The 26,312-nt window shown below is 40.0% G+C and overlaps 1 protein-coding gene across 3 annotated transcripts in view; it reads left to right on the top strand.

Moving 5' to 3' along the window:
- Positions 1-26,312, top strand: part of VEPH1 (ventricular zone expressed PH domain containing 1) — a gene marked incomplete at both ends in the record, with an annotated part of 209,794 nt that overhangs the window by 53,087 nt on the left and 130,395 nt on the right. For all 3 annotated transcript variants that reach the window (XM_080916322.1, XM_080916321.1, XM_080916320.1), the window contains one exon: positions 21,555-21,775. In XM_080916322.1, coding sequence (XP_080772448.1) covers positions 21,555-21,775 — 221 coding nt within the window. The remainder of the gene's footprint in view (positions 1-21,554; positions 21,776-26,312) is intronic.

The following is a 26,312-nucleotide window of genomic DNA, read 5'->3' as shown; positions in this document are numbered from 1 at the left end:
GAGTGGCTTACAGGTTACAGTAGAACTATTGAAAAAAATGGCTGTCTCCTGACAGAAGGTCCAAGAATCCCAAGGCTCAGCATCTCAGCTGGTCTTCACAATAAGCTGGAATTCCAAAGAAGTAGCTCTAATGTTAGTGATGGAATGAAGTCTCCAGCAAGAGTGTGAGCAAGCCAAGAAACAAGTCTTCTACGTGCTCCTGCTGCCACCAGAAAGCATGGCTCAGATTTAAGATGTATCTTTTTACCTCAAAAGATTTGAATTTAGTGTGTTTATTCCATGTCAAGTAATTCGATCAAGAATGATCCCTCACAGGTATGCCTAGCCACTTGGGTTTTAATTAATTCCCCATGTAGTCAAGTGAAAGCCAAGAATACCTGTCACCATTGGTAAACAGCCAGCAACACCAATGCTCTTTAACACAACTATTATATTTATATTGTAAAAAGAACTCACACTATTAATCATAGTAAAAGTAAACTCCTAACAAAGTGTAGTATATATATATATATATATATATATATATATATATATATATACATATATATATATATGATATATGTATGTGTAATATATGTGTAATATATATGTGGCATATATGTAATATGTGTGTGTGTGTATGTGTGTGTGTGTAGTGCTGATATTCCTTGCTCTATGATTGTAAGCACCAGTCCTGGTGTAGGGATAAAAACATAAAAAAATATCTGGTGGGCCCTACCCTAGAGCAATTCCTAGGGAATAGGGTAAGAGAGATGTAAACAGAAATCTGAAATTTAATTTTATGTTTTCTGTTATGAGGTTTGAATTGGACAAAGAAAGAAAGAAGTAATATTGTATAGGGGACTTGAGGTGGTGTTATTAGTTTGGCTGGTAAGATGACAAAATTATGGAGGAGGAAGAAAATATCCACAGGAAATACATGGTGTACCTGCTACTCAGAGTTTCACCCGGAATCCTCTGGAACCCTGAAGAGTTTCACTGGCTTGGGGGATGGGATGAATTAGGTCAGGAGGGAGATCGATGGAGCTAGGCAGTGGGTGAAAGCCAGCTTAGGAAACCCCCTCAGTCATCAGCAGACCCTTCCTGCGTTCTCTCGCTACCTTGCCCAGACGGTTTTGGAACAGTGTGTTGTCTCAGTCCACGGTATGAACAAGTCATCCTGCGTTCCTCCCAGCCCCCAGGAAACTAGGAAGTCACTGAAATGACAAGTAGTTCCCACAAATAGTTACAAGTGTGGGTAGTAAGTAATGATTTCTAGAGTGGCCTAGCCACACAGTTTGTTTCGTGTAAGTAACCAATACCTTTTTAAATAGTTATCATCTTGGACAACATTAAGAAAAATAAGCAATTATTATCTACAAAAGACTTTATGAACACTTATTACACACGTGATCTGAACAAAGCACTGGACAGTACAAAGTTAAAGAACATTCTGGCTTGTGCTGTGAGAGAGGATGGTTCCCTCAGCTCACTTAGGTAGTGTGTATCCCCCATGGTGATGAGTGGACCCTTCCTGGGCAATGTTATTAGAATTCCTTAGTCTTCCTTCCTTCCTGTATGATGGAAAGTGGTATTCTTAACCATTTCATGGAACATAAACAATATTTCCTTACTGCTTGAGTTTTTATTTCAATTTTTAAAATACTATTTGGTAAATCATAGCACAAGCAAGACCTGGAGGCATTTAAGCAACTCCAAGAAGCTTTTGCATACAGACTGCATTGCTAAGTGAAGGGTGTTATTAGATTTGTACTTTCAAGAGCTATGAGGGCACCCGAAACCAGATGCATTTCTGCTGCAGATCTATGGCTATATTGTTTTGAACTGACATTACAATTCATCCTGCCTTATTTCTCAGAAAATTTAAGCCCGATAATATTTTGTTGTGTGTTGAAGAATTGGTACTGGTTCACCTGGTCTGAACTAAAGCCCTGTAAGGAAAGACATACCTGGCTGTCACATGAAGTGTTTCCACAATCTATAGTTTCTTGTGTGGTCCAGGATGATTGCATACATGAGAAATTACAGCCATGATGGGGGTAAAGTCTCATATCTTCACCCTGGTTTGGTTTTTGTTAAGAAATAGGTATTGATGAAACAGTTACCTTTAAGAAATCTGAGATAAATGGAAAGTCAGTATTTCCCAGAATAGTGGATCAGCAGATGGAATTGGACTGGAGAGATTTCCCATGGAGAGAGTGCTTTTGTTCAGCCCGAGACCCCAGTCTCTCGAAATATACCCACTACACTTAGGGCAGGTCTTCCCTCCCTAAACTAACCTAAATTACACCTCCCAGAAGTGCCCAGGCTTTGTTTCCATAGTGATTGTAAACTCTTCAAGTTGATCTCAGTGGACATACATTGCAGTGATGGAGCTCGAGAATTGCTCCCTTTACTTGTGTGAATGAACCGTTAGCTATTTAAGCTGTGAGATCAAAAGACAGAAAGCAGGCTAAGAGCAAGTGCTCATGAGCCTCTGCCTCCTCGATATGACCATGTGGCCAGCTGGCCCCTGTCTCCATGTCTTTTCTGTTGTGAGGGAACATGGTCCTCAGCACCGCTACCCCAAATAAGCTCTTCTTTAAGCTGTGCTTCTCGGATATTTTGTAACAGAGGACTGATTTGGAAAAATCTTCAGATCAGCCGACACCCCCGTGTCTCTCTGTTCCCTCGGATTTCCTTGCACTATTTTTGTTTCTGAGCCAGCAGTGTCATAGTTTTCAGTGCTGCTTGTCTTTTCTCCTGAAAGTCTCTTTTTCCTCGTCTACAACAGTTCCCGGAGCCTTCTTATGCCAGGATTACTACTTTTTCCTGTACATTGCCTTACTGTTATAACAGAATACCACACACTGGTTAATTAATAATTAACAGAAACTCTTGACTCGTGCTTCTAGGACTGGGAAGCCCAGTATCAAGGGAGCCATATCTAACACAAAATTACTTACTTTAACATTTTTTTTCGTTTGATCCCAAACATGGGGTCAAGGAGACAAATGGTTGTCAAATATGTCCTTTGTAAGGAACTTTCCCCATATAATAGCATCTCTGTCCCTTTGATAAGAGCAGATCCTAACCTCATAGATGCATGACATCTTAAAGGCCTCATGCCTTCAAACTTTAAAAACTATTAAACCATTAAAGTAGTGATCACATTCTAACACGCTGTTAGGAGGTAAACGTTCAGAACATAGGTGCCACCAACTCCTTCATGACTGGGAAAGACAGAAGGTGGGAGGGAGGAAGGGAAGCATTAACAGTACAGATGTTTCCTGAAGGCAGTAGTTAATCTCCCTCCACCAAAGGAAGTGAGATTGAGCACAGGGCTGAGAAACATGACTTCAGTATCCGTGCAGTACTCAGTGGAAGCCTGGGTACCGTGAGGTGACTCTGCTCTTCTTTGGAGAATGATGAAGTCAAACACTGTGTCCATTCCACATGCCAGTTCCATGCTTTTGCTGTTCCTGAGCAGCTTTGCTCAACAGCCAACACTTAGATAGAAAGGTGACAGATACATGGAAAGCAATTTGGAGAAACAGGTTTGCTTCAGAAAAGAGCTCTTCAAATGTTTTTCTCTCAGGGGACTGTAGCTACCTTCACAGCTCCATCCCGTTAGCTGCAATTTGCTTTCATCTATCCAACCATTCCTTCATTCCCTGCTGAGCTCAGTTAAGGCATCTCACAGAGAAAATATGGTTGCTATGGGAAAAAATTAATAAACTACAGAAGACAAAGCTGCATGAATAATGGGCAAGATACTAGAGTTACAATTTTTTTAAAATGTGGCTTTTCCACCTCATTCTCCTCTGTGAGTAGTAAAATGCACTCACCCAAATCTTTCTACCTTGTACTGGGGAAGTTATATCCTAGCTTCCACTGGTAACATAGTCTGACTATTTGTTCTGAAATAAGTACAAAGAAACAATGGGTACCACGTATCTAATTATATAGTGAGCGGAATACATCCTGTGATAAGTTAATTGTCGCAAGTTTCACTGTAACTTATGTAGGTTAATAAGGTAAAATCTTACTATGCTGTTGCTTTCATTGATGAACAAAAAATGCATATTTCTTTGACCTAAGAAAAACCTTCAAGAACAATCTGTCCTCTCCTCTCCTCCCTTCCCCTCCCCTCCCCTCCCCTTCTCTCTCTCTCTCTCTGTCTGTCTCTCTCTCTCTCTCTCTCTCTCTCTCTCTCTCTCTCTCTCTCTGCCCTACCTCTGTTCTTCCCTCCCTCCCTGCCCCCCAATTTTCCTCCTTCCTCTCTTTCTTCTTTTTTTTTTCTTTTGGACCTACAACAGCATCTTTCCCCCAATGGTCCCACTAATTATGTACTTTCTCTCACTCTTGTCCTGCTCCTCATTGGCCCAGCAAATCCTAGTATGATTAAGGATGGTCTGCGGCTTTGAGTTGACCAGAAGTTTTTCAGCTGTGTCCCCAATGCTCTTTCAAAAACAAGTTTAATTGGAGCAAAAGAAATAGTAGATTCATTGTTCAGGATAATCAATGAGAGGTCATTTACATGAGGGGACCCTGTGCTGTGGGAGAGGAAACTCTGGCCTAGTGGAATACATTCTGGGTCTGCACAAAAGGCCTATCTTTCAGAGGCTACATTCCCAAGCCCCCAGTTTTTACAGAGTAAATCTGAACTATAGAACACTTAAATCTGTTATCAATCAGAACACTATTTGAAGCTCAAATTAGATGGCCTTCTCTAAAGTTTAAGATCTGTAAGCATTTGGAGGGACCAAAGCAATGAAAAGATGCTTGTGAGTAGACTCCCAGCCAGAACAAATAGGGGCAGGGGGTTGTTGAAACAGAAACATGCTCATATTGAGTTCTATTTCAGGGGAAATAATTATAGATTCGAAAAGGTTATTTCCCTTGAAAATCAATCAAAATGAAGATTTAATTTACACAGGAACATTATTCTTTCAAATCCCACAAGTAGTTAAGCTACCTTGCATTCTCTGGATAATATTTTAAATCCTAAATCATTTCTGCTCAAATTTTTTGAGAAATACTTAGAACACCTTAAACATGTCTAAGCCATGCTTGCTTTATAAGCGAAGAATGCAGACTTTGTTGATTTCCCCTTCAAGGGGAGAATTCTATGCCAGATGCAGAGTTGAACTCAATCCAATTTATTCTTCATTTTTGCCACATGACAAAATTCTAGGTTCATACAAAACAAAGGATACATCTGTTTTCATCAGCTGTTTTGTTAACTTCTATTATTGAAATTTATTTTTAAAATTGTTTTGTGCAGACAGCTTTTGGGGGGCAAGGTTAGGCATGATTTATTACTCTTCATGTTCTTGGAATCATGCAAACTAATTCGTTAATAGTAAAGGCAAAAATGTCTTTCTTTTACATGAAATTATTTTGAAACTGTTAAAATGCTTGTAAATCCTAATGTAATATTTATTTATCAGTGAGTAGAATGGTTATTTTAGTTACCCTAAAAGAATATATAAGGAAATCAAGATGTGAGCAAGGAGTAAAAGAGAAGAACTTTTTATGGTTTTTCAAGTCATAAAATAATGTTTTAAGCCGATTCAACTCAGAGGTAAGGGAAATTGCCAGCAAGTCTGAGGACCCCAGGACCCACAGGATGGAAGGAGAGAACCAAGTTTCACACTGTCGTTTGTACCTCCACACATATGATATGGCTTGACACACCCGTAAATAAAAGTTTAGTTTGTCTCCAAATCAGAAGACCCAAGAGAGATATCTAAGCCTCAAGTTCTCTACGTTATTCTTTCAGGGGAGAAAAGTTGGGACTGAGACAATACGGGACACATGCTTTCTCAATATTTTCTTTAAAAATGATTGTGTCCTAGTTTTTTAATATGGTCACCTTTAGTATCTACTTTTTTACCAGTATTTTGCATGTATTTTACTGATTGTATGTGTGTGTATGAATATGTGATGTGTATTTATATGGTGAATGTATGCATCGTATACATGCATGTGTGCAGGTGTGCATCTCCAAAAGTCCGAGCAGGCCAAAACTGACCTCTGACCTCCTTCCTGGTTATTCTTTAGTCTGCTCAGACTGACACAGAAAATTGACCATGACATGTGTTTATGAAAAAGAGAAGGTAAGAAAGGATTTCTAGTAGCCAAGGTTTGCCATAAAGGAAAGTATCTTTTTCTCGTCAACACTGAGTTGGTGAATCTCCAAAAAGACGACTTTAAAGAAATGGCTGCAAAGGTCATCAAACGGCCTTGCCAGCAACCCTGGCGATCTGCAGTCAGTTCCCAGAACTCTCGTAGTGGAAAGCAAGAGGATTAACTCCTGAAAGTTATCTTCTGACATCAACGTGTACATAGTTACACACACATGCTCCACACATCTCCAAAAGTAAGTCAGACATCCAACAAACACTTCACAACCATTGTGTGGAGCTGTAGATTGTCCTGAAGCTGTTAGTATTTTAATGTTAATTCCACTTTCCCAAGAAGGGCTGCCTAGTCTCGTGACTCCGACTGAACCTTCCCATTTTAATTAGTAAAATAAAGGAAAGCCAGTGACTGGGCAGGGCGAGGGAGGTAGAGGATGGAGAGGTCAGAGGAGGTCAGAGGATGGAGGGTGAAGGTTGTGGAACATGGAGCTTCCCAAGGACCAGCTAGCCCCAGGTAGGATTGATTGGTGTTAAAAAGCTATGAACATTAAGGATTTTACAGTTCTAATATCTCATATAGAAGGACAGTTTGTATCTTTGTCTATTTGATGCAATCTTGTTGTATAGAAGGTTTGTGGATTGAGAATTGAATATGCAAACCTGTATGAAAAGCTATCGGGCTGTAGAGTGTGTTTGTGGTACACACAGAAACACCCGGGACAGAGGCAGAGAACAGGCAGTAGTAAACCGCCAAGGGAAGGGAGCTGCGCGGACAAGTTGGGCCATGATGGCAGCTCGGACAGGACACCAGATGTCCGCACAGCTCTGTATCAGGGTCTGTCCTGAGGCGTGAGACCTCAGGGCCAGAAAAGAGATAAACCTTTTTATTTTTTAATATTTACTGCAACATGGAGCCATATCAAAGTCTTTTGGAAACAATTTTGTACTTCTAATTTAGGTATGAATTCTTTCGTAGTCCCCTTTATGTGGGTGACAAAATATCTGAGGCTTAGCTTGTGGCCCTGTACATAGGAAAGGCAAAATTAGCTTCCGGTTTCTGCCTGCGTTTTTAGCTGACCTGGTGCCAGAGCACTCTGAACACAGACCCTGCTGGGAAAGAGCCAGTCTCACAGGAGCACTGACACATCTGAGACCACAGGAGAGACCACCACCCCTGCTCAAATTCCTGTCCCAAGAGGAACCCGACCAGAGCACTCAGGACACTGGAAACAAGGAGCAGTCTGGGACAGGATTATTCAGGTTTCCACCTGCACCCAGAGCTGACCCTGTGCTACAGCTTTCTATATCCAGACCCCGGTGGGAGAGAGCTGGTCCCCCAGAAGTGCTGAAACACCTGATAGCACAGGTAAGAACACCACTGCTGCTCTTCGGATGCTTCCTAGAACCCTCGGGGCACAGGAACAGAGGAGCAGTCTGGGACAGGATCCTTCGGGTTTCTGTCTGTGCCCTGTACTGACCCTGTGACCCTGCTCTCTCTACCCAGACCCTGCTGGGAAAGAGCTGGTCCCCAGTAGTGCTGACACACAGGCTTACAGGAGGGTCAAGCCATTGTCAGAATGAGCAAGACCAGCTAACACCAGAGATAAGCAGATGGTGAGAGCCCAAGAACCTAAACAACAGAAAGCAAGGCTACTTGGCATCATCAGAACCCAGTTCCCAACTACAGCGACTCCTGAATACCTCAACACACCAGAAAAGTAAAATTTAATTTAAAATACAATTTATGATGTAATTAAAGAAATACAGGAAAACACAGATAAACAGGTAGAAGACCTTAGAGAATTACAGGAAAACACAAACAAAAGGCAAAGAAATTGAACAAAATGATCCAGTATCTAAAAGCAGATATAGAAACAATAAAAAAATCACAAAGGGAAACAATGCTGGAGATTAAAAAAAAAAAAAAAAAAAAAAAAAAAAAAAAAAAAAAACCTAGGAAAGAGATCAGGAGTCACAAGAGATTGAAGAAGGACTCTCAGGGGCAGAATACATCATAGAAAACATTGATACAACAGTCAAAAAAAATGCAAAAAAAAAAAAAAAAAAAAAAAAAAAAAAAAAAAAAAAGCTCCTAACCCAAAATATCCAGGAATTCCAGGTCACAATGAGAAGATCAAACCAGGACTGGAGAGACAGCTTAGCCTTTAAAGGCTAGTCTCACTACCAAAAATATTAGAGAAGCTCAAACCTGAGGATAATAAGTGTAGAAGAGAGCAAAGATTTCCAACTTAAAGGGCCAGTAAATATATTCAACAAAATTATAGAAGAAAACTACTATAACCTACAGAAAGATATGACCATAAACATACAAGAAGCCTACAGAACTCTGAATGGATTAAACCAGAAAAGAAATTCCTCAAGTCACATAATAGTCAAAATGGCAAATACACATAACAAAGAAAGAATATTAAAAGCATAAAGGAAAGGGGTCAAATAACATACTAATGCAGACTTATCAGAATCACACCAGATTTCTCAACAGAGAATAGAAAGCTAGAAGATCCTACGCAGATGTCATCCAGATCCTAAGAGACCACAAATGCCAGCCCAGGCTACTATATCCAGCAAAACTTTCAATTAATATAGATACAGAAAACAAGATATTCCAGGACAAAACCAAACTGACACAATATCTTTCCACAAATCCAGCCCTACAAAAAAATAATTGATGAAAAAATTCAACACAAGGAAGAAAACCAAACCCTACAAAAAGCAAGAAAGTAATCTTTCAACTAATTCAAAAGAAGACAACAACATAAACATAATTCCACCTCTAACAACAAAAAATAACAGGAAACAATAATCACTGGTCCCTAATATCTTTCAACATCAATGGACTCAATTTCCCAATAAAAAGACACAGAGAAACAGACTGGATACATAAGGAGGACCCAACATTTTACTTCGTACAGGAAACATATCAGTGACAAAGACAGACATGACCTCCGAGTAAAAGGCTAGGGGAAAACCTTTCAAGCAAATGGTCTCTAGAAACAAGCTGGAGTTGCCACTCTAATATCGAATAAAATCAACTTTCAACCAAAAGCTATCAAAAAAGATGGACAGATCATGGAAGCAGAAACTGAACATAGACACAGGGAAACTAGCAGAGGTTATGAACCAACTGGAATTAACAGACATCTACAGGACATTTCATCCTAAAACAAAAGAATATACTTTTTTCTCAGCAGGTCATAGCATCTTTTCCAAAATTGACCATATAGTTGGTCACAAAAGAGGCCTCAACAGATAGAAGAATAATGAAATAATTCCATGCATCCTATCACATCACCATGGACTATGGCTGGTCTTCAATAGCAACAACAATAAAAACAAAAAAATACAAAAAGCCTACATACACATGGAAGCTGAACAATGTACCACTCAAGGATAACTTGGTCAAGGAAGAAATAAAGGAAGAAACTAAAGACTTTTTAAAAATTTAATAAAAATGAAGGGAATAACTTACCCAAACTTATAAAACCCAATAAAAGTTGTGCTAAGCGGAAAACTCATAGCTCTGAGTGCCTCCAACAAAACTGGACAGAGCATACATTAGCAGCTTGAAAGCTCCCCTAAAAGCTCGGTAGAAGAAAAAGAGACAAATGCACCCAGGAGGAGTAGATGACAGGACATAATCAAACTGAAGTCTGATCAACCAAGTAGAAACAAGAAACTATACAAAGAATCAACAAAAACAGGAGCTAGTTCTTTGAGAAAATCAACAAGATTGACAAACTTTTAGCCAGAATAACAGGACACAAAGACAGTGTTCAAATTAACAAAATCAGAAATGGAAACGGAGACATAACAGCAAAAACTGAGGAAATTCAAGAAATCATCAGATCCTACTACAAAAACCTATACTCAGCAAAACTTGAAAATCTAGAGGAAATGGACAATTTTCTAGACAGATACAGGTACCAATGTTAATTCAGGATCAGATAAACAATCTAAAGAGTTCCATAACCCCTAAAAAAAAATAGAAGCAGTCATCAAAAGTCTCCCAACCAAAAAATAGCCCGGGACTAGATGGGTTTAGTGAAGAATTCTTTCAGACCTTCACAGAAGACCTAATACCAATACTCTGCAAACTATTGCACAAATAGAAACAGAAGGAACACTACCCAACTCATTCTATGAAGTCACAATTACATTTATATTTTAACCCACAGAGACCCTACAAAGAAAAAATACTGAAGACCAATTTTTATGAATATATGCAAAAATACTCAATAAAGTTCTTAAAAACTGAATCAAGGAACACAAGAAATTGATCATCCATCACAATCAAGTAGGTTTAATCCCAGGTATGAAGGGATGGTTCAATATATGGAAATCCATCAATGTAATCCACTATATAAACAAACTCAAAGAAAAAAAAAACACATGATCATCTCATTAAATGCTGAGAAAGCATTTTACAAAATTTAACACTCCATGTTAAATGTCTTGGAAAGATCAGAAATTGAAGGTTCATACCTAAACATAGTAAAAGCAATATACAGAAAACCTGTAGTCAACATCAAACTAAATGGAGATAAGCTCCATATATATATATATATATATATATATATATATATATATATATGGCTGGATATAAAATTCAGTAGCCTTCTTCTACTCAAAGAATAAATGGGCTGAGAAAGAAAATAAGAAAATGACACCTTTCACAATAGTCTCAAATAATATAAAATGCCTAGGTGTGACTCTAACAAAGCAAGTGAAAGATGTGTATGACAAGAATTTTAAGTCTCTGAAGAAAGAAATTGGAGAAGATCTCAGAAGATGGAAAGATCTCCCATGCTCATGGATTGGCATGATTAATATAGTAAAAATGGTCATCTTGCCCCAAGCAGTTTACAGATTCAATGCAATACCCATCAAAAATCCAACTCAATTCTTCTATTCAGCATTGATGTTCTTCTATTCAGCATTGATGGTGACTTCATAGGACATAACCACCATTAGTGAGAAAGAATCCTGTGTGATATGTACATATATGTCTGTGATACATATAATACATGCATTTTTATTAGATATCTACAATATGTGTGGAAATGAAGAGGTCTAGAAAATGACACATCATCATTATACCTTTAGTGAATTCTGCTAAGCAAAACCCCACTGAGCTCACAAACGCCACCCCAAGCTGAGGGTCTTTTGACAACAGTTGGCTTTAGGGTAAGAGAGAGTCAGTTTTCCTTAAGGATGAGGGCTCAATAGGTGGGTCCTGCTCCAGTAAGCGTCCCCCTACACAGTATTTTTGTGCAACAAAAATTACTTTCATGGACTATTGAAAAAAAAAGACGTGAAGTTGAGAGGGAGACAGGGAGAGAGAATGGATCTGGGACAAGTTAAGAGGAAGACCTCGGACATGGAAGTCAAAATATATCACATGGATGTATAAAATTCAGTGACTCAATAAAATTCTCTGAGCTGAAGAGCTTTTCTCTTTCCCACAGCTTCTATTCCCCATGTGACAATTTCAGTTTGTGAATCTGAAATATCTTTCATGGCTCAGGTTCTCGGTGCTCGATCCAGCTGGCTGCACTATTTTGAAACTGGTGAACCTTTAGGAGACAGGGGCTAGGCTGCTGGAAGTAAGTCAGGGCTAGGGCTTTGATACTTATGCCTGATTGTGGAGCTGACCTGTGTTTTGCTTCTGTCTGCAACTGTAATGTGAGGGTCCCTAGATGCATGTTCTCTCGAATGAATTCCATCATGCTTTCCCTTTTTAGACAAAGAACTGAGTCAAAATAAACTTTTCCTTGCCTTTTAATCCCAACACTTGACTGGAGAGATACATGGATCTCTGTGAGTTCAAGGCTAGCCTGATCTACATAGTGAATTCTAAGCCAGCCAGAAATAGATACATTGTAATAACCTGCCAAAAAAAAAAAGTTAAACAAATAACATGCCTTCCCTCCATTGTTTCATCGAAATTAACTAGGGGTTGGGAAATGGGAGCTTACTAGACATTAGGCTTGTCCTAATGGTATCTTAGAAGACTCTGTCATACAAGAGGACAGTGTTGAGAAAGAGTGTCAGGAAGCTTGTAGGTTGTACTGGCTGGTTTTGTGTAAACTTGACACAAGCTGGAGTTATCACAGAAGAAAAAACCTCCCTTGAGGAAATGCCTCCATGAGATCCAGCTGTAAGGCATTTTCTCAACTAGTGATCTAGTGGGGAAGGGCTCAGTCAATTGTGGGTGGAGCCATCCCTGGGCTGGTAGACCTGGGTTCTATAAGAAAGCAGGTTAAGCAAGCCAGGGGAAGCAAACCAGTAAGTAACATCCCTCCATGGCCTCTACATCAGCTCCTGCTTCCTGACCTGCTTGAGTTCCAGTCCTGACTTCCTTTGGTGATGAATAGCAATGTGGAAGTGTAAGCTGAATAAACCCTTTCCTCCCCAGCTTGCTTCTTGGTCATGATGTTTGTGCAGGAATAGAAACACTAAGACATAGGTCCCATGGGGAAGGACGCTGATTCCCTGGCAAGGCTGGCTAAGGACACAGGAAAGAAAAGCAGTAAAGAGGAAGACTACACTAACTTGTCCTTCTTCAAACCTGGAAACTGGAAGCATTCCAACTCTGGAATCAATCAGCTCTGAATTCAGTATTGGCTTTGCCTGACTTGTGACTCCTATCCGTGTATTCTCAGTCTTTATACCTTCATCTTAATAACCCATTTTACAAACTTCTGCAGATGAAGGTGAGCATGCCAATTGCCTGGCACCTACTGAATGGTTAGTCAAGAGGAGCCACCTTCATATCAGGCCACCACGTTTTCCTATTGAAATTTGATTATCTTGATAAGGGATAACAGCAAAGGTTTATAAGACAAGGGCTATCACACATATTTAAAACTAAACTACACAATATGGCCAATGTAGTTCTGCCAATACCTAATCCAGTTCAGAGGTCAGCAAATTGCTGCCTGTGGCCAGATCCAGTCACACTCAGTCAGGTAGAACAGCCAACAACTGGTTTTCAAAAACAGGGTTCATATGACTAACTAGGTTAAAAGTATTTCCTAACTGTTCCTCATGGAAAGTGTCGCCAAGCATGTCTGTAGTTCATCAGTCCTTGTTGTGACCCATGGCTCCTTAGGACCTGTGCTGCTGGAGTTATGTCCACAGTAATGCAGTGGTCATAAGGCACTGTGTACTGTGACTGCTGGGTTGTCATCTGTTCGGATAGCACAAAGCAAGTTTGAAAAACCTCAAGTGATTACCACAAATCAGGATAGTGGCACCACATTGTCTTGACAGTTGTGGGACCAGGGGAAAAGCCAGTTTTCACTTAACTAGGGATTTCTCAGCCTGACACCATTGATGCTTTGGGCTAGATGACCCTTAGCTAGGGGCGATCCTGTGTGTTACGTGATGTTTGACAGCATCTCTGGCCTTTTCCCACTGGATTCTGCATTCCACCCTTCTATCTCCTCAATTATGAGAACCAGAAATAGCTCCAGACATTCTCCAAAGGTTCCTTGGTGGCAAACATCATTCTCTTGACCTTCTAGCCCCCATTTCCACAGCCTGGCAAGGACTCATTTAGCTTGATGAAACAGTAGAAATAACTGGTCTTATTAAATCTCAATCCTGAAGGCTTTTAATATACAATGTGGTTAGTGGGAAGTGTGTGTTGGCTCGAATTTCTAATGTATATTTAAATACAAGAATATAGATGTTAACCTAGGAACCCAAGTTAGGCATTTGTCTTACCAGATCATCTTTTGATGGTTACTTTTTACTTAAAATAATGATTGACAAACAGCCTGTAATCATTGCGTTTGAACTGATTGGTAAATGTTGTCTGGATAAAGGAATCGAGTGATTTTTTTTTTTCCATTTCTATCAAGAGTACAGATATTACTGCAGTAACCCTGGAGACCGGTGAGGGGCTTGTTCCAGGGCCCAGGGTGCTGTGCTGTGAATGGGAAATATCTGCCATAGCCTCGGGTCTTTGAACACTTGGTCTTTGTAATGATTATTTTTGGTTTTCTACTTGACTATATCTAGAATGAACAAACTCAAATGACTGAGCACACCTGGAAAGAATATTTTTCTTAATTAAACCATTTAAAATGGGAAGACTTACTTATTTTTTTAATTTTTATTGGATATTTTCTGTATTTACATTTCAAATGTTATCACCTACCCCCATTCCCCTCCTGATCCTCCTCCACTTGCTTCCATGAAAGTGCTCCCTCTCTCAACCACCTCAGCTTCTTGGCATTCCCCTACTCTTGGGAAACATGCCTTCACTGGACCAAAGGCCTCTTCTCCCACTGATGCTAAACAATTCTGTCCTCTGCTACATATGCAATCAGAGCCATGGGACTCTCCATGTGTCCTCAGTGGTTGGTGATTCAGTCCATGGAAGTTCTGCAGGGTTTGGTTGATTGGTAATGTTGTTCTTCCCATAAGGTTTCAAACCCTTTCAGCTCCTGCAGTCTTTTCTCTAGCTTTTTCATTGGGGTGCCTGTATTCAGACCAATGGTGAGCTGCAAGCATCCTCAACTGTATCTGTATGACTCTGGCAGAGCCTCTGAGGAGGCATCCATATCGTGTTCCTGCCAGTAAGCACTTCTTGGCATCAGCAATAGTGACTGCATTTGGTGGCTGCATATGGGGTGAATCCCCCCCAGGTGAGGTAGTCTCTGATTGATCTTATTTTCTCCTATGTATGTTTTGTTCTACCTTCTAAGAAAGACTGAGGCTTCCACATTCTGGCCTTCTTTTTATTGAGATTCATGTCTGTGAATTGTTTCTTAGGTATTCACAGCTTTTGCGGGCTAGTATCCACATATCACTGACCATATACCATATGTATTCTTTTGTGACTGGGTTATCTCACTCAGGATGATAGCTTCTAGGTCCATCCATTTGCCTAGAAATTTCACAAATAGCTGAGTAAGTACTCCATTGTGTAATTGTACCATACTTTCTGTATCCATTTCTCTGTTGAAGGACACCTGGTTTCTTTCCAGATTCTGGCTATTATATTTAAGACTGCTATGATCATGGTGGAGCATGTGTTTTTGTTATATGTTGGATTTTCTTTTGGGTATTAGGAGTGGAATAGTTGGGTCTTCAGGTAGCACTATGTTTAATTTTCTGAGGAACAACCAGACTGATTTCCAGAGTGATTGTACCAGCTTGCAATCCCACCAACACTGAAGAAGTGTTTTTTTTCCTCCACATTCTTGCTAGCATCTGCTATTACCTGAGTTTTTGATCTTAGCCATTCTCACTGGAGTGAGGTGGAATCTCAGGGTTGTTTTTGACTTGCATCTCTTAGATGACTAAGGATATTGAGCAGTTCTTTAGGTGCTTCTCAGAAATTCAATATCCCTCAGTTGAGAATTCTTTGTTTAGCTCTGTCCCCCATTTTTAAATTGGATTGTTTGATTCTCTGGAGTCTAACTTCTTGAGTTCTTTGTATATATTGGATACTAGCGCTCTATCAGATGTAGAGTTGGTAAAGATCCTTTCCCAATCTGTAGGCTGCCATTTTGTCTGCTTAACAGTGTCCTTAGCCTTAAAGAAACTTTGTAGTTTCATAAAGTCTCATTTGTTTATTCTTGATCTTAGAGCATAAGCCTTTGTTGTTCTTTTTAAGAAAATTTCTCCTGTGCCTGTGTGTTCTAAGCTCTTCTCACATTCTTTTCTAATAGTTTCAGTGTATCTGGTTTAATGTGGAGGTCTTTGATTCACTTGCACTTGAGCTTTGTACAAGGAGATAAGAAAGGATCGATTTGCATTCTTCGGCATGCTGACTGCAAATTGAACCAGCACCATTTGTTGAAGATGCTATCTATCCTCTTTCTATTGAATGTTTTTAGCTCCTCTGTCAAAGATCAAGTGACTGTAAGTGTGTGGGTTCATTTCTAGGGGAAGACCCACTTGTAATCCAGATCTTCAGTGTGGAATATAAACTTTTTATCTGGATCATGCTTTCTATTGGCAGCTTATATAAAGAACATAGTAGTCTCTCTCTCTCTCTCTCTCTCTCTCTCTCTCTCTCTCTCTCTCTTTCTCTCTCTCTTTCTCTCTCTTACTCTCTTTCTCTCTGTGTGTGTCTGTGTGTCTGTGTGTTTGTCTGTCTACTTGCTCGCCCTCTAACTACTAAGTCCATTTTTCACTTACATTAGAATCTATTTCTCTAAAATTCCATCACATACTGAAAACAGATAAAGACTGCCAGCCTGGTTGTCTGAACAACTACTGGATTCTTGGACTTTCTGTTCAGAGGCAGACATTGTTGGATTAGCTGAACTATAGCCTGTAAGTAATTCTAATAAATCTTCTTTACAGATAGATTTAGATGACAGATAGAGACAGAGATTACAGAAAGATTAACACTGTAAGTTTTATTACTCTAAGAACCCTAACTAATAATACAGACTTCTTATAAAAGTGGTTCTAAAGCAACAGAGATATAAGGATGAATATTTTATGTATCTGGAATAGGCTTTCCAATTTGGCAACCCCTACCGTTACCAAGGCCTCTTGTGAGAGCTCAGAGAATCCTGAAAGCCCATGGTGTGAACTATTTTACAAACTTAAAGAGACAAATGCATTAATTTATCTTTATTTACCAAATGTGAGAGGAAACTGTCTTGGGAGCGATATAAAATGTTGACAATTGTGGGAAAATAAGGAAGGTGACGGTACAAGTCAGTTGCTCCTAGTGTCTTGGGATAAATTGATAAAGGAAACAAACAAGCTCCTTGATCAAATTAACCACTGCCCATCATCTCATAAACTTAGTGATAAAATTGACTGGCTCCAGATGCACATAAACAATGTAAGGGTTAGTAAGCCTGTTCTGGAAGAGAATATTCCAGCTCCTAAGCCACAGAGCTCAAGTTGCAGAAAAACAAACAAAAACTCTCTTTATAAGGTTGGCTGCACTACAACAAAAATTCGAGTCCAAGCCTCAGAGGGTTGGCAGCTAGAGTCAGGGCATGAATTGGTAATGAATGGGATCCTGTATCTTGAGATGGGGATCATGGGAGGACCCTATTAAAGCCGAGACCTTTGAACCCTCAGATACTCAGGGGTTTATCTCACCTGAAGAAGTAGTTACTCCACTGGCAGCAGGGGATGTACTCACATCCCATGCCCTAAATATTGTCGTTTTCATCTTTGATTGATGAAATTAATACTTCATTGTCTTCTAAACTAGCAGGGACTTTCTCTGAAGGAAATGTCAGCCAAGACACTACTGATATCATTCAGGGTCCACCAATACTTACTTCTAGACCTCTAACCTGGCTGAAGGTTAAGCAGGCCTAGAGGGGAGGTAAAAAGTGTAGTTCATAAGAACGTGTACCACACTACTAAAGAGTTTAATGAGTTTTCTAATTCACTCAAGGAGAGGTCTGGGGAATGGGAGTGGAGATGAATTTTAAAGGTGTTGGATAATGGTGGAAGAAACATAAAACTGGATCAGGCTGACTTTATTAATATGGGCCCTGAGAGTAGAGTGTCTAAGTTTTATTATAAAATTTCATACAATTAAGAAAAAAAGTATCAAAAGTTTCTTTGAATAGTTGGATGAAGCATTTGTCAAAAGATTGACTGTTGAACAGAAATCAAATATGCCTGATATCCCTTGGCTTAGTGTCAATGAGGGGTTTTAAGGCTCAGGGAACTTGTAATGCTAGAGTAGGTAACTGTAGAAAACCTAATGCACCACAATGAAAAGGCCCAGAACACTTGCCTTTCACTACTGCTACAGAACAAAAAATGGTGAGAGGGCACCAGCACATTTGAAGAGCTTTGTTGTCTCTCTTTTCCTTATTCCAGACCTTAGGGTTGGAGCTATGGATGCTCACTGGATGAATTAAATGCAGTGGGCTTAATTGGGCCCTGAAGTAACAGAGGCCAGGTGGCAGCATTGCATCCCCAAAGGCAAAGTGATTGAAATTATATCAGCAGCACAGACAAAGTATCCCAGTGACCTGACCCAGAGTGGTCAGCACGGGCAGAGGGAGGGAACTCCGGTGCTGTCACTCATACGATAGACCTTTGGTACTGGATAATCAGTTCTGGTGTTTCCAGACAGGAAATGGATCAGAAACCTACTGAATTCTTATTTGATCTACATAGGATTACACACTTTTGTGTGATCTATTTAAGTGGAAAAACTCTCAAACTAATAAAAGAAATGCCACATGGGATCTTGGCAAAAGGGAATCCCAGTCCGTGAATCAATTTTCAAATGTGAGCCAGTTTTCAGACCCAGAACCTTTCAAAGGAAAAGACAGTTTCCCTTAGGAAGGACCTTGATAAAAATATGTAAAAGTTTTACTGTTAGCGTTGCTCCTGCCCTGAGAGACATGTTAAGAGTGATTCACCAGAGAAGGCTGTTTGAGCAAAGGGTTAAGCCAGTAGAAAGTCTTCATTGGTAACTATACTTCGTGCTCAGGATCACGGTGTAGCACTGAGCCTTTCTCAAGATGAGTCTTTCAAGAAAAAGAAAAAAAAAAAACCCCATGTTCTGAGTTGATAGAATTCAATTAACAAGAAGAGTTAGCCAATCTGCAGTTTGTTGAATCCTCAGATGTGGATCTGATGAACACAGGCTACCAACTCTATCCGTTTCCGGTGATAAAATCCAAGGGTGGGATGAAAATTCAAGTTTTGAAAAATCTGTGTCCACCACTCTAAACATGGTAGTTATCACTTCTTGACCTTTTGGCTAAGATCAAGTGTAAACGTGGCGGTTTCCTCAGCAGAAAGACTTTCCTGAAGAGAAGCATGGTGGTACTCACAGATGGGATTCAGAGGTGTTGGTGTTTGATGATGTTGATGATGATGATGATGATGACAATGATTTCTCCCTTTAAAAACATAATGTTTTATTAATTGTTTGATAATTCCATGCATGCTGTACAATGTATTTTATATTTGTTCCTATTTCTCTACCTTTTCTCAGCTTCACCCAACACTCCCCCAAAATTATGTCCTCTTTTATTCTTTCAATAATTCATTGAGTCATTTTTTACTGCCCATATATTTATGGATATTGAGCAATCCACTCCAGTGTGGGCAACACCCTTAAAGAAAACTGACTTCCCAGCTGGATGCCATCAAACTGTCAATAGCTCCCTTAGTTGTGGACCCTTTCCTCCCTTATCCAATGTTTCTGATATTATAGAGTAAAATGTATCCACATTTGGAAGATATCTTTAACTCAGTGAACTAATGTTTCCCCAGATTATCAATGCTTAATGTCATAACATGACACAGGGGTAAAAGACTCAACCAAGCTGCGGGATGGACAGGCGGACTTTAGTGTGACAGAATGCATTAAATATTGCACTTACTGGGTTTTCATGTACTATCAATAAATAATATGCATAACCATCAAGGATATTTTGAAAATAATCCTCCTTTTCCAACTATATAATCTATGTGAGGTCAGATATAACACTGCAGGTTAAGATCAGATATGAGTATCCGGTTTTTGTCCATGTAAACAATCACTAGACTATAGAGATTTCCAAAAGTTCTGGTTTAGATAATGGGATTTTTTTTCATAAACATATGTATTTAACATACTAGTGGTTTATTATTTTTAAGTGAATTGGTGATTCTGATTTCTCAATTTAGTTGGCAAATGGCCAATATCAATACATACAGTCTAGGCAAACAAAACCCTTTGGGGCCTTCAAGCATTTTAAGAAGAGCCAAGGGGCTCTATAAACAAAAGATTTAACAACTGCTGGCCTATTTTGTATTTGCAGAGTATTTATGATGCGTATTAGGTAAACCTAATGTAACTAAGAAAAACTTCCCTAACCATGATCACAAATAAGAGAGCAAAATGGGGACGGACTAACCTGTGGCCTTGGGTTTGGGTAGGAAGGGCCGGTACCATAGTCATGACGGTATAGTTCAGAGAGAAAGAGACAGATGTGGCTTTAAGCATGTTGGTCTGTCTTCAGTTTGGTCCCCATTTAAAAAAAAAAATAGCTGCCACTACTAGTTACCGCACTGTGATAGTTACCATTACTAACCTCATGGTGTGATTCAAAGGATTCCAGGATTGCTAAAGGCTCATGTGGGATAGATAGCCTTGGCACATATAATAATTAATTACCCTTGTACATCCACTATTTTTATTTTAATAACAAACAATGTGTCTGGTAGGACAGCGACTGGCTCACATGACATTCAGGTGCTGTGACCCGCTTTGTTCTGAAAGGACTAAAAGAACAAATATGCAGTACTAAGCCCCAGAGACGAAATATTTTGGAACTGAGAAAGAAATCAGAATTCCCTAACCCCCTTCTTGCCCTAACGTCACACTTTCTCATCCAAAATCACATCTGTTACCCCCGTGAGGTACCTGGATGTGCTCCAAGGTTTCAGAACAAATGATGTGAGGTTGGCATGTGTTCATATGCTGGTTCCCCAGCAGTTAAGATTTTTCTTGTTCCCGAAACGTGATTAATTTTCCCTTCAGCTCAGTTTGGCTGCCAGAGGATTGTTCAGAATGGGACTGATTTGAGCAAATAGTCACATGGCTACCTTCACCGCCGAGAAGACAAATGCTTCTAAGAAAAGAATTTTCTAATGTTTTATGGTGAGAAAGGTTTGGGAGACGGGGTATGGGGATAATCTATGGCTCAACCCAGGGCCTCACATGCACTGCGGAATTGCTGTGGTAACTGAGCTACACAGGCAGCCCAGGAAATTCTGCCCACAGAACCGTGGGGACGTGGAAATATTTGTGGAATGACCGTCTAGGATGGGAAAGAGGAATCTGATTCAGGGGCTGGGGATCTTATATGAAGTTTAAAGTTGCATTGTCAGCAAGACAAACGGTAAATAAAATGTCACATCCCGTGTGGCCTGCCTCCTATGTCATCCCACTTCCTTGAATCAACCAAGATGAGCTTTATTCTAGTTGTTCACTAACGTTACTGAGCATGCTGGCTTTCAGTGATAAAAACCGTACTGAAGCTGAAGGTGGCCTTCTCTCTGAGACGTGCCTGGTGCACTGTTTAACATCCATCTCCCAGGGTCTCATCTCCCTGCTTAGCTCTCCATCCGACGCACTATGGATTTTACATGGGTATTTTGTTAACTCTCTGTCTGCTTCACCATGACAGTAAATTTCCATCCTTATTCTTTGGTGATGTGTTCCTAGCTTCTGAGATGAGCCTGATATGTGACGAAGATCCCCCATCTATCTTCTGACTCTAAGTTGGGAATGGGTGATGCATCCTTTATGCATTGCATGTCATGATTCACACGGATGTGTTGTCTTTGACAGTACCTGCACTATTAATATCACCTATGTTTCTCTGAGGAAATTTAGTTCATGGACTTTGATGTTATATTGTCCTACAGACTCCTGTTACAATTGTCCATTGTTGTTGGCAGGAGAGAGCCAGGAGCTGCCTGCAATACCTGGTGAGCCAGCTGCCTAACACGGAGCATTCCTTCCACCATATTCTCCTCCTGGAAATCAAGAGCATCACAGATGCCTTCTCCTCTATCCTGGGCCCTCACAGCAGGGACATCTTCCGAATGAGCAACAGCTTCACCAACATTGCCAAGCTGCTTTCCCGACAACTGGAAAACAGCAAGGCTGAGAGTGGCAGGTGAGCAGGCGCATCAGAGCAAAGCCTTGGAGAGATGCTGGGAACCATGGGGACAAGCCCGGACAGTAATGTTTTCCTTTGCAGTAGTGTAGTGAGACTTCTCAAAAGAAGCTGTGTCAACCAGGACTAACCTCTGAATGAATTAGGTCACTCTCAAGAGTTCTTCTATATCTATAAAAACCAAATATAGCAAATGTCTAAACGAAGCTCAAAGTATGATAAAGAATAAGGAAGCACAAACGGCAGTGCCAAATGTCGCTGATTTTTTAACTTGATGAGCATTAGTACTTGGTCACTCTGCACTAGGAATCTAAGCAGAGACAAACAGAAGTCTGAGAATGATCCTTGTGCCCAAGAAGGTTACTGCCTAGCAGATTAGATTGATATTTTAAAAGTTAGGGGATAAAAGCTAGAGAAAGGATACACTAACAATGATAGGTCTGAGGAATTTGAAGATCAACAAGATGGTGTAATCTACCTGTTTATCAGGGAGGGGGAGGGGTAAAACGGAGATCTAGAAATATCTCCTAGAGAAAAAGATATTTTGGGCGAAGTCTTGGGAGATACTCAGATTGTACCAGACTATCTTTTTGGTTGCATGTATGGCTTCTTGAAATGGGGTATTATTTTGTAGGACTGAAATGTATTTTACAAGAAAAGCATCATTTAGAGATGATGATGACAATGAAGTGGAGGCAGGTATGAGGCGTGGTGAGCTTGGCATACCTTTCTCAGAAGTTAAAATCTTACCCTGTAGGAGTCACTGTGGGATTTGGTACACAGTGGAGTAAATGGAGAATGTACTTCCAAAAGGCCACTCTCGTCTTAGTACAGAGACGCTCCTACCAAGAAGATGACAAAAGTCAGATCAAACGAGGGACAGACAGAACACATCCATGGGTATTGCCCATGAGGAAATTGATGATGGTGGTGAATGAGCTACCAAATCTGGCTGATCAGGAAAGAAGGCAGCTGGGACTGAAGAGTGAGGGTGAATTCCATGCACATCCCTGGGGTTGGTCCTGTGCATTATAAAATACTCAGAAACCTGAGCCCTTTCCTACAACATGCTAGTAGTATATCCTCTCTTAGTTATAACAGTGAACTTGGCTACGACATTCCTAAATGTCCTTTAGGCAACAAAGAGTTTCCCAGTTAAGAACCACTGCCATACCCCCACACCCACACACGTGCGCGCGCACACACACACACACACGTGCACGCACTCACACACACACATTTGTGCCCACAAACATGTCTGAGCTTATGAAAGCTTTATATAAAGTGGGGAAAAAATACAAGGCTGATACACTTTATCTTTTAACTCTGAAATTTATCTCTGATAAATAATTCCAAGTCCTATTAGCAACATTACTCCCTTTAGTATATTTTGGAAGTAAAAAGAAAAAGAGAAAGAAGTAAAGAAAATGATGGGACAGGAAGGGAGAAATGGGGAAGAGAAAAAAGAGAAAGAAACCGTATTGGGGAGGGAGGGAGGGAGGGAAGGATCTACTGAGGATGGAGGGAGCTCTGTAGTAGAGCACTTTGCCTTGCTTGTGAAATCCTGGCTTCGCTCTCCAACAATGAAAAAATAATATGAAATAAAAGTAAAGAAATAAAAAGGTCAGAGTTAATCTCACATATGGCCATTACCTCAACATCTCCCAATTCAAAATGTTTCTCCCAGATCAACCCTCGCTGTCAATCTCCTTCCAAAAGATTGTAATTATTCAGTGGGAACCCAGCCTTTTGTGTCCAGGCTCATCTTCTCTGGACTGGTTGCTAAGGTGTCTGTCCCAGCATCTCCTCCCTGAATAGCCTTCCTTGTGACCATGTGACTCTACTCATTCAAGTCTATGCCCCCAAAGCAGAAAGGTCTACATTTTTGTGTGACAAAAAGACAAAACCCTGATTCTCACAATTAAAGGGAAAATGAACAAGTCCTGAAAGAAAATTAAGGCCCGATAAAACTCAAAGCAGATGTCAACTCATTTACAAAAGCAACACAACACTCTGCAGGCCAGATTTTAGACTTCGGGCCAGAACAACTATCAAAAGAAAAACAATTAGCATCCCAGAGAGAACAAAAAAGGAAGCAGATGAGCCTTCCTCTTGCCAAGGATGCTGAATACATTGAGTGAGTTTTGTAAAGGGCAGCAGGTGAACCTATTTGCATTTTCCCTGTTCCTGTGTTTCTAAAAGTGTATTTCTATTTAAATAAAAGCCAACACAGACTAAATGACAGAGCCAAGCGGAACAGTTAAGTTTTGAAATCAATTCTGGGGAAATAAAGGAGGAGGCACAAGGGCACCTGTGGATTGACAAGGTAGAGGTAAGGAACTGGGGAAAGAGAACTTGGCAAAAGGTCTGGCCTTTGTGGCCCTTGACAGCTGGGCTGCTTGCCTGTCAGACCCAGTCAAAGCAGGGCAAGGAAAGAGTGTGTTCTGGGTGACTGTGACTGGCTAATCAGTCCCCCCAAAATCATTTAGTCTACTGACCCTAACAGTAGATCGCAACTTTTAAAATTTTTTCTCCTTGCAACTTCTTCATAGTCAAGAATTTTATGTGACCTTATATCTCTCTGTGTACGTCTGTGTGTATAATTATAAAAATGCGTATACAAACCCTTATTAACAACAAATCACAAAGAAATTTAAGACAAATTTTTGTTTTATACATATAAATAGATTAGATATAGATATATAAAAATTTATCATTTATTGGCAAATAGCATGTAAATAGCATATTTGCATACTAATAAGATAGATGTCCTTATTTATTTTTACAGAAGGAATTGTTTGGGATGAATATTTAATACTGCTGGACATAAAACACGTTTAATGTTCTTTAGAGTTGATTATTGCTTTACATTTATAATCATCAATGCTGAGATGTTACTTCACATGAACACATACTGCAAAAAGTCAAAAGTACATGTAGGGGTATTTCAGACACTGTAGAAATTCTGTTCAAAAACAAAGCTAGAGTGTGTTACTGTTTTTTTATGAAACGTGTTTGGTTTTCAAATAGCAATTTCTAAAAGCCAAGCATCGTGACCCAATGCTATCTAAAGACACAGGAATTTGATAGCTGTGCACTGAGGAATAAAGGGTAGGAAAATACTGGATGGCTGTTTTCATCGTTAATTCATCATGTTTACATAAGCCCAGAAAACTTTTCACACACAAGAAAACCATAGCAAAATGTTGTACCTGACCTGAAATGTTTGAAACAGTGTGGCATGTGGCATTTGCTGTGACATGTGCATGTGGCATGTGGTGTAATGACACACACAGTGCAGGTTGTTGGGTGTTGAAAACCAAGGCTGCAATGCAGTTCTGGATGCAACCTTGATCCTCATCCTCAGAAGCACCTCAGGCCATCACATGCTGGATGTTGAATTAATAGTTTACCATCGCGTCTTCACAAATGCTGCTGCCATTTCTTCTCCCAGTCCTCACATTCAGTTTCAGAAATCAGGCACCACATGTCACCTTCACCAAACAAATGTGGTACCAGAGAGGCCCATCTAACCCACCACCAGAAGAAGGGGACAGCTTGTCACAGCCATCCTTGGGAGGAGGAAAGACTCAGCTCCGGTTGCAAATGGAAATTCAGAGGAATGTGAATTATTGGAAAGGGGAAAAAAAGGTGAAAGAAGAGGGGTGGATAGCGAAAGTGGAGAGCAGGAGAAGGAGAAATGACAGACATACAGTCTCCAGGCCAGGAAGGGCTGTTCACTTAGATGTAGTTTTTGGAGCCTAGGCAAAGCCACTGGAATCATGGGAGTTTGGGCATTGTTTGTAAGAAAAGTTCATGATGACTTGGCTCCCGAAGCCGCCTGCTTACTAGTTAAGTGGGTGGTTGCTCTCCTTTAGTTTTAGTGACAGTGGAGGCAGGAGAGATTTTGTGTCTCTCCTCTGTTTTACAGAAGCATTCCTTAACATCTAAATAGACCCATAGCCCATAAGGAAATAGAAGTCGTTAAGAAACCTTCCCATATCTATGCAATATAGTACTTGAAGTTCTAGCTAAAAGAATAAGACAGCAAAAAGAGATCAATGGGATAGAAATTAGCAAAGAAGGAATAAAGATTTCACTATTTGCAGATGATATGATAATATACAGAAGCAACCCCAAAAGTTCTACCAGACAACTTCTCCAGCTGATAAACAACTTCAGTAAAGTGACCAAATATAAAATTAACTCAAATAAATTAGTAGCCTTCCTTTATATAAATGATAAACAAGCTGAGAAAAAAATAGGGAAGCAGTTCCCTTCACAATAGCCACAAATAATATAAAACATCTTGGGGTAACTCCAATCAAACAAGTGAAAGATCTGTATGACACTTCAAGTCTTCAAGAAAAATCTGAAGATCTCAGAAAATGGTAAGATCTCCCATGCTCATGGATTGGCAGAATTAACTTAGTAAAAATGGCCATCCTGCCAAAGGCAATCTACAGATTCAATGCGATCCCCATCAAAATCTTAACACAATTCTTCAAAGACATGGAAAAAGCAATTCTCAAATTCA

This window comes from Micromys minutus (assembly GCF_963924665.1).
Source record: "Micromys minutus genome assembly, chromosome: 4".
NCBI lineage: Eukaryota > Metazoa > Chordata > Mammalia > Rodentia > Muridae > Micromys > Micromys minutus.
Note: the sequence above shows the minus strand (reverse complement) of the source record. Positions and strands in the feature narration are given on the sequence as shown.